At 43.7% G+C, this 11779-nt stretch overlaps 1 protein-coding gene across 1 annotated transcript; it reads right to left on the minus strand.

Moving 5' to 3' along the window:
- Positions 1–1122: 1122 nt before the first annotated feature.
- On the minus strand, positions 1123–4512 carry GPR12 (G protein-coupled receptor 12). The gene is made up of 2 exons (XM_063149075.1): positions 4456–4512; positions 1123–3866 (listed from the first exon to the last, which is right to left on the minus strand). Exon 2 carries the CDS (start codon positions 3852–3854, stop codon positions 2850–2852), a length of 1005 nt encoding a protein of 334 aa, XP_063005145.1. The 5' UTR covers positions 3855–3866; positions 4456–4512; the 3' UTR covers positions 1123–2849.
- Between the last annotated feature and the right edge of the window lie 7267 nt (positions 4513–11779).

The raw sequence follows: 11779 nt of genomic DNA on the forward strand, positions 1-11779 counted from the left end.
GAAAGTTTGGCCTGACAGCTGCAGGCAAACCTATGCTCAGTAGGATTTTCCAGCCTATGCTGCACAGCCTCAGTTTTGGAACATATTTATGGAAGAGATAAAATCCTTACTGGAGGTCACAGCAGTATGTTTGGAGGCAGAATCATGTTCCTCATCTGTTTGTGGTGGAAGGTAACCATGCACACCTCCTCAAACAAGGGCAAATCACATCCCTATGAGCCAGCTTTGTGGGATTGCTATAATTAATCCTTCTTTCCTCCGTTTGACTTGCTCTGCTCCTCAGGAGAGAAGCTTCCAATTACAAATCTCTCTGCTCTGGCACATGGAAGAGGTCAGCTCCCCCGGCACACTGGAGAGCCTCTGCAGAATTGAGCAGGCTGTGGAGTGAGGAAGATGACAAGGACACGAGGTGAGACCACATGACAAGAGGGAATGACATTATCTCCCCTGTGCTGTTTTTCTCTGGCTTCCCTACCACACAGGTGTTGCCTAGAGAAAAGCACTAATGCCTATGAGCTTATCCAAGAGCATGAGAGCACATCTGCATAAGGAAAACAACAGTTGCCCTCAGGACTGAATTTTGGTCACAGTTGTAGCTGCTCATCTTCATTACACTTTCAGCAATTTGATACAGAAGAACAAACATGGGAAAAAGCAGGGGGAGCAAAGTTTGCATGACTTTAACTTTTTTTTTTAAAGTGCCATCCTACATATTCAGCCTGTCTACATTATTAATCTCATGACTTTTACTGCCATTATTTCCCAATAGTTTGCATACTTGCAAAACTGCACACATATGTATCATGGATATTTATGAAGTGAGTATTTCTTATACAAAAAATTGTAAGAAAATTCAATGACTAGAGTTTCAGTAACATTCATAAGTAGGTAAAGAACACTGATACCCTACACTGAGCAGAGGTCATAGTCTAACTTGCTGAGCATCTGTAAATCACAGGGAAGCCAGGGGAGCTTCAAATTCACAGCTCTACTGGGTCATGCCATGCAATTATTATTAAACTAATCAGATTACCAAGTAAGAACCAAGTATCATGAAGATTGAACCAAATAAATAATGGAATTTAAACCCAGCATTGCAACTAAAATTAATTATTGCTCATAAAAATCTCTACAGAGCCTTGTTTACAGACAACTCACATTTGAGATTCAGCTTTGTGTATAGCATATGATTCTTAACATCACAGAAACTGCCACAAAAAGCTACAGTCATCCAAACGTCCACATGGAAAGGACAGATTCCATTTGGGAAAGTCCAGACCAGCAGCGCAGTTGTCTCTACTATCTCTACTACACAGGTATACTTTTTTATTGAACTGTAAATATTGCTATTTTTACACTTGAGTTTTGGAATTTTTTTTTTTTTAATGGAAGGTACTGAAGCAACAATACAATATGCTGACTTTGACATTCGAGGGAGCACAACCTCCTGCTGATGCCAGGGCATGAACACTTGGAGCTCCCATCAACACTAATGGAAGCAGTACTCTAAATCCCATGCGCTGACATGGGGGTACACTGTAAGTTTCATGAAGACAAGTGCCAGGAAGATTTTCTCTCTGACAATCAAGTAGTCTTCAAATCAGAAAACAATGCTTTATTTCTAGTGCATTTTAATGTGGCTTCAGTGGAAGGTTAGAAGCAGTTTGAAGTTTAACCATTCACGAGAGGAAGCTCTGCTTTCTAGACCAGAACTATAATGAAGTTCTATAATGAAGTGAACTGACACGTGTACAGTGCAAAGAATGAAACTGCCAGAAAAGGAGAAAACACTGTTTCATCTTGCAGTCCTGGTTGCATACAATTATGAACCAGATATGCTTTGAGAATTTATAAATGTCAGTATTTAAAATTGCATCAGAGAACAGCGAAAACAAATGGTAATAGTATTGACTTATTAAAAATGTAGGGGAACCATTTGATGTAGTGCTAAATATGTGCTGTGAGCAGTCTATAGATTGTTTTATGAAACATTTCTCGTACTGTTCTGAAAAGATAAACTTGTTTGAGAAACCTAGTTTTCAATCTATTACAAATGCATAGCTGAAAGAGGCCATATTGTTTCATCAATTTCAAAGACACCCCTGTCAGTTCTGAAATCAACAGCGCAGCTCCAATGTCCCACATGCAAGTGAAAACGTATGTCTGATTTTTGAAAAGGAAATAAACGCATATCTCTTGCTTTAACATCCAGCCAGAACACGTGAGAGAACAGGTAACTCTTGAACACAATTGTCAACCTCATTCATGCTGAGATGTAAAATAAAAAGCTGCACAAGTACTTTCTCACTTCGAGCAAATTTGTTGCACTGATATTATTACAATAAATTCCATATAAATCAGTACAATTGGCCATTATTTTGAAGAGTATTCTGATGATATACAGAGGGGTAACAGGACTTGGTTTGGGGTTATTTTTTCTGTTTAAAAAAAAATTAAAGAGGAAAAAAATATCCAAACAACTGATTGTAACATGCAGTATGACTAAACTCAATCACATAAACAATTTTAAAGAAGTATGTTGTTTCAATCTAATTTTAATTAGAAAACTTAATGCAAAATCATGGCAAACATGGCAAAGTCTGGGTAATATGACAAAAAGACCCTGAGCAACATTATAAATCTGTTAAGAACACTGATTATTTTGATTTTGGAAATCTTCCTTAAACCACTCGATTGATTTCGGTCGCTGGGGTTTCCTGTTTACAAAAAGGTCAGTCCATCCTGCGGTTTTTATGTGAACCCATCACACACCATTTAATGAATGCATCTAAACCAAAGACAGAATGTCTGGAAAGTAACATGTTAAGGAGCGTCCTCGTGGCTGCCAATCAGACATCACTGGGTGATCTTGCCCTCTGAGACAGGTTAGAAGGAATACAGCCACAACAGACGAGCCAAAGTGCTTTCTGTATCTCCTGGTTTCTAAAAGCATATATTACAGGATTGATGATGGAATTGTAGGTGGCTGGCAGGAGGGTGGCATAGGTGTATATAGAAGGATAGGTGTAATCTGCTATTAAAGAATAGAGAGTAAAAGGCATCCAGCAAGCTGCAAAGGTCCCCAAAATAATGGCCAAAGTAGACACTCCTTTTCGGGTGGTCACATAGTGGGAAGTGGCCAGGAAATGGTGTTGCAAGGCAATCTGATGGGCATGGCGCATCACGATTTTACAGATCTGAATGTAGAGCTGCAGCATGAGGGCAAACATAAGCAAGAAAGAGACCGAAAGGACAGCTGCATTATTTTTAGTGAGTGGTCTGATAACACTGCAGGTGGATTCATCTCTGAGGCAGTTCCAGCCCATCACAGGCAGCAGTCCAATACAGATAGATGCTCCCCAGAGCAATATAAGCATGACATAGGTAAAAGTGACAGTCCTCTCTGAATTGTAAGTCAGAGCATAATACAGGGAGAGGTAACGATCAACAGTGATAGCCAGCAAGCTGCCAACAGATGCTGAGAAAGAGGCAACAATCAGTCCAATCGTAACCAGTTTCGTAGCTTCTGACTGCAGAAGGTAGGCAAAAACAAAATTGATGATCAATCCAATGCCTGCTAAGAGATCTGCCAGCGCCAGGCTGCCTATCAGGAGGAACATGGGGGCGCGAAGACTGGGATTATGGAAAATGATCAGAACCACAATGGCATTTTCGCAGGAGATAAGGGTCCCTGAAGTACACAAGACAATGTCCCAGGGGTTTACCAAAAGCTCTGGCTCAGGGTCTACGGCAGGAACCAGGGAGGAGCCTGCAGCTGAGGCATTCTCTGTAGAGCTGGCTTCTACATGATCCTGAGGCAGCCAGCTCAAATTAACCTTCAGATCTTCATTCATTTTAACCCCTGTCTTCTTCAACAGAAAGACATTGTTTTTAATGTTCAGCCACAGCACTGGACACATCGCCCCCCCGGAGCATGCAACGCCCTAGACAGCAACACCAGCCTGATGTGCGGGCAGGCACTTGTTACATAAATGTGACAATAGAAAATAAAAACAAAAAAAGCGGGGGAGGGGGGAGGCTATTTAAAACTGCCCGAGATTATCCTCCAAGGGACCGATGCACGGAGGCCGAGTGCTCCTGAGGGTAACCTGCCCAGGGAGGGCAGCACGGGAGGCAGCCCACAGAGCAGCCAAAGCCGCTCCAAGCGCCGCAATTCGGGGTGGGGGCGGCTGCGGGAGGTGCAAACCCCGCCAGCCTGCAGCCGCTGGTGGTTCCAGCGCGGGCTCTGTCGGGCACGGAGGGAGCGGACAGCACGGGGAAGGAGCAGGGCAGGCGGAATATCTTTCACCGACCCCCAGTGAGGAAACCCCGCCCGGGCTGGGGGGAGAGCAGGGCGGTATCCGCCGAGAACTTACAAACTCGACGCGGTCACCACACACACACACAGAGACACACAGACAGACAGATCCCCACGCACCCCCAGCGGCGGATCACCTGTGCTGTCCCCCGGCGGCTCGGAGGAAGGATGGATGAAGGCAGGAGGAGGAGGAGGAGGAGGAGGAGGAGGCTCGGAGGGGTCGCCGCGGTCCCTTCCAGGCGCCAGCGGGGCCGGCGCCGCGCGCGCGGTGGGGGGGGCGGGGGGGGAGCTGAGGGCGCAGCGCAGGTGCGCGCCCCCCGCGCGCGCGCGCGCAGGGCGTGTGCGTGCGCCTGGCTGCGAGTGAGGGAGTGAGGGGGCGGGGGCGCGCCTCGTGCCCGCGCGCCTGCGCAGGTGCGCGCGTGGGAGGCGGTGAGGGGGAAAAGGGGCGGACGCCCCCGGCCCGCTCCTCCTCCGCCCCCGAGGGAGCGCCGCGCCCGGCCCTGCGGCCCCTGGCCACCCCCGGCTCTTCCCTTGCCGCAGGAGCCGCCTGAAATGATTAAAATGAAAATTATCCCCGTAGTGTGGGGCTGGTCAAGTGCCGGCGGCACGCCCGGAGAGGTTGTGGTGTCCCCGCCTCTGGAGGTAACTCGAAAGCTGATGACATCGCCGTCCCTGGTACTGTTCGAGGCTGGGTAGGGTCCTGAGTGACTTGATCCAGTGGGTGGCATCCCTTCTCATGGCAGGACATTTGAAACTAGATGGTCTTTAAAGTTCCCACCCAAACCATTTCCGAGTTCTGTGATTCTGCGATCCTGAATGAGCTGTTCTAATCGGCAGTGCTTTGAGCAGTGGGGCTGGAGCAGACCATCACCAGAGGCACCCCGGAGCCTAACCTTGCTGCGATCTGCTCTGCAACCATATGAAAACGAATCATGGAATGCTAGAATCAATTAGGTTGGAAAAACCTCTGAGATCCTTGAGTTCAAGCCATGACCGAACACCACCGTGTCAACCAGACCATGGCACTGAGTGCCGCAGCCAGTCTTTCCTTAAATAGCTCCAGGCAATGCCACCACCTCCCTGGGCAGCCCATTCCAATGTTAAATCACTCTTTCTCTGAAGAAATTCCTTTTCATGTCCAACCTAAGCGTCCCCTGGCACAGCTTAAGACGATGTCCTCTCATCCTTGTCACCTGGGAGAAGAGGCTGACCCCCGCCTGGCTACAACCCCCTTTCCGATATGTCCTGAATGACCTCCTCTAACTGACCCTACTTTGGGAAGTGGGGCTGGACCAGACCACCCCCAGAGGCACCCTGGGGCCTCAACCATTCTTTGATTCTGTGGTCTACAACCACATGAAAATGAAAGTATGGTTTAAAAGATTTAAAAGAGTGATGCCCAGTGTCTGGTCTAAAGCAGGAGCTTCTGCTTGTACAGGGAGCCTGCTGGGGTAGCATGGGCATGGGGATGCCTGCCATCTCTGGATGGTGACATTAGGGATACATGGGCATATTTACAAAGGTGTTAGATACTGAGAAGTGCAGGCAGGCCAGTGGGACTTGGAGTGAGTTGGAACTAAACTCGGATATAGGCCACTAGGTCAGAGGAGCCACACCAAACAGCTTTAAATGCCAGATACAGATGGTTTCTGCACAGAAAATAGTCTCCCAAGGTCCTCTGTGCAGTCCGTGGAGAGAAGTGTGTCCTCCAGGGCATGTCAAAACAGTGGGATAAGTCGGTCTACAAAGGAGCCTGGGAAATTTTAGGAAAACATACTTTGTCCTCATTTACAACACTACACACCTAAAACCCTCTGGAAAATCAGGCCCTGGGGAATCATTGGAATCTGGATGGATGATTTCCTTCTCCCTTGTTGAGTTATGGACTCAGCAAGTCTGCATGGTGCCGTCCTTCATTCAGATCAACCTCAGTCACTGTGCTAAGCCTTGTGAAACTTTGCTGGATGACTCAAGATGATTCATTCATATTTCTGGTGCCCCTCCTGCTTTATAACAAGGACTAAAAATGGATATCACCTTGCTGCTGATCATTGTCTTCTAGTTTTATGCAGTGATTTCTTACGTGACAGTGTGACAAATACTTTCCTGTGATCTGGACTGAATATGTTTGGTGTGTTTCATCATCTGTCACTCTTCCACTTAGAGCAGTTGCAATAAAAATGCAAAAGCTTTTCTTCAAATGTTTTAACATTTGTTTCACAAATGGCAAAGACAAGCGTTTCAATTGAGTATTTTAATTTAGGACTTTGGAGAGCTGTGTTTATTCACTTATTTAATTTGTGAATGATTTCCATTCCAATTATAACACATTATAAACAAGCTAATGTTTGTATCCTGTATTGCAGGATATTGCCAGTTTGTCACTTTTTCCTGAGATGGTGGACTGTCGTCATTAGGGCAAATGGCATTGGCATGGATTTCACCCAGTGAAACAGAACACTTGTCACTTAGAGGAAAATCTCTCTTTAGGCAATAAGATCTGAAGATTACCAGATGCAAAAATTAGTGATAGGTCATAGCTAAAGAGCTTTTGTACCACTACCTTGCTGTTTATTTCTGTCTCTCATGAAGCTGCTGATAGGGATGTTTGCTGACCCTCAAGCTGGCACAGAACAGCCTAGTGCTGGAACTGGAAGCAGAGGTCGGGCTGTGCTGGCTTTGGGCCCAGGATCCTGGGATCTGTGTCTGACGCTGTGACTGCCATGGTGACGTACAAAGGTACTCTGGCCCAGCTCAGGTAGCACAACATGACTTTGCATAATAATGGCATTTTCTGAGGAATATATGTGCCTGTGTGGAATAGTATACCTGTGGAGTCTAGTGCTCTTATCTGTCTTGGTCACAGTCTGGAAGTTTCTCACTCTTCAGGCAGGCTGTGACCTGCTGTGTCCAGGAGGTTTGGGTGTGAATTCAGGGACATGCCCTCCTTTCCTTTGGGTATCTGTGACTGGCAATGATGGCAATCTCCTCTCCAGCCATGCCCCAGCCATGTCCTGAGGGACCAGTCTGCTTCCAGGACCCCGTGTGCCATGGATGGGGAGCCACGTCATACAGCTGAGGGATGAAAAATGCCATCTGCTCCATGGCCTGCCTGGTCTGAACAGTAGGAGCATCAGGCTTTGGGATGCATCCTGAGTTACCAGCCAATAAATTATAGAGCTATCCACAGAAAATAAACAGTACTATTCAAATAGAAAAATCATCCCAAAATAACACATTGACATATTTTTCATCTGGGTCTCTACCATCTAGCAGGCCTCCCTTCAGGAAATCCAACAGGGTCCCATGCCTCCCTTGTTCCTTCCTAAGCATCCTCTCTCTATTTTTAATCTCTGTGTTTTGACTCCTAGTCTTTCATCCATATAATCAGAACCACCCTGAAGGAGCACCTACTCAAGTGTGAGTCCTCATTACCTGGAATTATTTTTCCTTTGGACTTTATTTTTCCCCATTTGTAGTCTTACAGTAATTTAAATAAAATTAAGAAAACGAAGTTTATATTCTGGTAACAACTCTTGCAGATAGTGATGGTTTGCTGTACAAAAGTGTGAAAACCCTAAATATATGACAGCAGCCTGTGTGCATTGTAGAAATGGCTTTTGTTAGAATTTCTTTTCAGGAGATTTCATCTTCACGTTGATTTAATCTTTAGTGTTACATGAACGTCATTTAGACACTCAGACCATGTAATGAACCAAGTTCTTCCCATGTGCTGAACTGTGCAGTTATTACTGATTTTTCACAATCTTTGAACCAGCATACCCTGGGCACCACATAACCCATTTAACTTTTGGTTTTTTTTATTTTAACTTTCTCCTTTTTTTCCCCTCCCAAGTGAATCAAGTGTTGAAATCTTCACTTATTTTTCTGAATTGCTAGGCAAGTTGGGGATAATTAAGAGCATAACTACAGCAGGGGTTATATAGAGAATATTTTAGGTTTATTCTAAATCAGTCTTTGCCCATTTCCAAAGGAAAGAAAGAGAATGGAGCATAAAAAAATACTTGCCAATTTATATCAATTTAAAAGAAAATAAGTCTTGTCACACAGATATTATTACAATGGGAAGACATATTTTTTTCCTCCACAGATGCAACAGATTTTTGAAAGGCACTTGTCTTATCATATGCCATTATAACAGAAGTGCCAATTTTCATTAAAATTCTTGTGAAGGATATTAATACCTGTTTTCTTACAACCTCTTAAAACACCAGCTTCCAACAGAGCCTGTGCCAGACTTGCACTTACTCCATCACCCCCAGAACAGGCAAAGAATGGACATGTTATAAAGACAGGTGGGCATCATGGTAAACAAAGAAGACAGCAGAGGATTCGGGATGAGGGGAGAGCTTTAGTCACACAGCTTGTTCAGGCAATTTATTTTTTAATATATACAGCTATAAGCATAACTGTGTATCTAAAAAAAATTATTTAGTCATTCCTACATTATTGTAGGATATATAATAATATCCTACATTATGTCCAAGCACGGGACAGCATTGACTGTGAAAGGGAAGTAGCTGGTTGTAGATAAGTTCCCAAAGCAGAGCTGTGACAGAGGGCTGCTGTGATAAAAGGAGAATCATGATCAGAAGCAGGGAAATAATTATTTCTTCTGGACAGGGAACTGATGAAATCAATCTTTGCAAACTTTTTACAGCCCAGGCCAGTGTGTTTTGAAAAGTACTGAGAAATGAGAGTGAATTAGTAGTAATTTCATATTTTTCCTTTTCATGGGCCATTACAGCAAGGAGAAATTTCTTATAGCTCACCGTTTGTTCTCTTCAGATGAAAGAACACAGTCCTCTGATGGTCTGAGATGTTTGCAAACAAACCCTTTTCCCTTGGGTTCTCAGTAGCCTGGGCTGCTCTGAGAACTGCTCTGAGGAGTTGTCCTATCCTGATGGGCTCTTTGCCCATGTCTGATAAATGGCTGAGTATTTACGGTCCAAAAAATTGTCTGTCTTGGGGGCATGTTTCCCTGCAAATCTATCTCATGTTTTTCTTGGTATCTGGTGTCTCTTTCCTGCTCCCTTTAACACAACAAACTGTTTTTCTCCTTCTCTTATGTACTTTAAATAACTTCCTTCTCTCTTTTTTTTTGGGGGGGTAGGGGGAGGTGTGGTGATTTATCATGGATGGATTATTCTGGAACTGAAGAAAGTGCACTTTTATAAGCAGATTTTTGCTAGTTTTTTTTTACAAAACCTGTTTTCACTACAGTCTTCATTTACTCATCGAGCATAAAGAATGGGGTGAATGAGTGAGAAGTACTGAGCTTTTTTATAGCCCCACAAAGTACTTGGAGTTCTTCAAAAGACCACAGAGGACATCAGGGAAGAGAAAATAAGGCAGCTTATTAAAGATATTGAAAAGTGTATGTTGTCCTGGAAAAAGTTAATGCTAAAAACCCCTATATTGACCATGCTTATGTAGAAGGGCTGGCTTGCAGCTATATTTGGTTGCTCTGTTGGCCAGCAAAGTAGTATCCCAAAGTGGAAAATTATTTGAGGCACGCTGATTATTCTGCTTATTTTATAAGGGGATAATGGGCATCATGGCTCTTAAAAGAATGGAGCGTATTTCTGGGAGTAATCTGAAAAGCATTTCCAGTTATACTAGATAGTTCTCTGAAGGGTAAGTGATTATTTGAATGTTCATGCTTGCACCTTGGTGGAAATTGTGGTAATGAGGCTTAAAGATATGTTATCAAGTTTACAAATGTCATTAAAAATTATTGAAGTCAGATGTGTTTCTGTGCATGACATGGGAAATGTTAGCTGTGTGAGGAGGCTGGACCCCTACATGTCCAGCAACATGCACTCCTCCTGCAGAAACATTAGCTTCACTGTCTGATTTTTGCTTTGAATTACATGGGATGTTCAGTGAGAGGGGCTTAGCTGTGAGCTTGGCTGGTGGCAAAATCCACTGAATGGAAGAGTTTGACTTCCTCTTCTGTGTCAAAGCAGAAAATGTCAGTAATTCTTTGTGGATCCAACATGTCTTTCATAGAATTATCACCTCCATAGACGTGATGCTTCACTCCAATCAGTGTAATCAATTAAAGTTAGAGGTTTTTTTCCCCCTAGGAAAAATCCACCAAAAGAAAAGTCTTGCAGTTCCACTCTGAATAACAGCACCTTTCTGAATTGTTTATTTGTAAATACCAGTGTAAATACCAGTGTAAATACCAATCTGGAGAATCCAAGTGTGTAGTAACGCAAGTGCAATTTAGGACAGGTCGGAGAGAAGTTTCATTATCTGTGATCATAGTTAATGATGTGGAAAAGTGGGGAGCTGGAAACCATCACTGTTAGTTTTTTACTTGAAAAGAATATTCTTTTACTTACTATCAGCTTCTTAGCCAGACCTCTCGAATCTTAAATACTAACAATGAGTACCACATATGACCATGTCTATAAAGCAGCAGTAGCAGAACCGCTTCTAAGTTTTCTATCAAGACATCACAACAAAGACAAGCTAAAAATTGCTTTTTTTTTCCGCCAGTCATCTTCAGAAAAAAGAAATATGTGTGTGTGTGTGTGTGTGTGTGTGTGTGTGTGTGTGTGTGTGTGTGTGTGTGTATTCCGTAGGGAATGCATGAGTGAAAGAAAGCATTCCAGCAGGAGCAGAAGCTATTCACCCCACTTTATTAAAAGGGAACACATCTAGTTATGTTATGATACTTCCCTAGAGTGGCATGGCTTGTCTCACCTCTTTACCTAACTTTCCAAGTAATTTCCTGCCTTGGTTAGTGGTCACCACCCTACTTATTTTCCATAGGTTATTCCCCAACTCAGCCTTGTCTCTTTGCATTCAGACTCAAGCTGTGTCTTTCAGATTATGACACTGCCTTTCTTGACCCCCTGCATGGTGATAAGTCTTGCCCAGTCCCTCATCACTGAAGCACGATTCCATCCAGCCTCAACAAATGGAGCCTTCTCCAGCTGATATCCATCCAAAGTTCTCCTTGCAGAGGTCACTTGCCTAGAGCAGTGCTTTTAACGATTTAATGCTCTTTTAACAATTTAATGCTCTTTTAACAACCTTCCATTGACTGTGGCCTCTCAAACTTCAAATATTAAGTTATATTCAAATATGAAGTATGTACTTCCAATACCCTTCAGGAAATGTTAAATTTAGTATTGAGATGTGTTCATCACCTGTAATGAGCTTCTGGAGCCATCCTCTGCTACCTATTGATCACCTCCTTTGACACTTGGCATATGTGTCCTGTAAAGCATCTTTGTCACCACCTCATTACCCCCCTTCAAACGGCTGTTTAAGCTGTTGACTGATTAATTCAATTGTAAGAATTATTAGATGTGCTCTTACAGAGGTCAGACTTATTGATTCAAAGATACACTTTGGTTCTCAGTGTTAGGAATCTCAATGATTTCTGAGTTTTATTTGATCTTTGTGCTGTGTGTGCTCTGTGTC

This window comes from Melospiza melodia, chromosome 2, assembly GCF_035770615.1.
Source record: "Melospiza melodia melodia isolate bMelMel2 chromosome 2, bMelMel2.pri, whole genome shotgun sequence".
NCBI lineage: Eukaryota > Metazoa > Chordata > Aves > Passeriformes > Passerellidae > Melospiza > Melospiza melodia.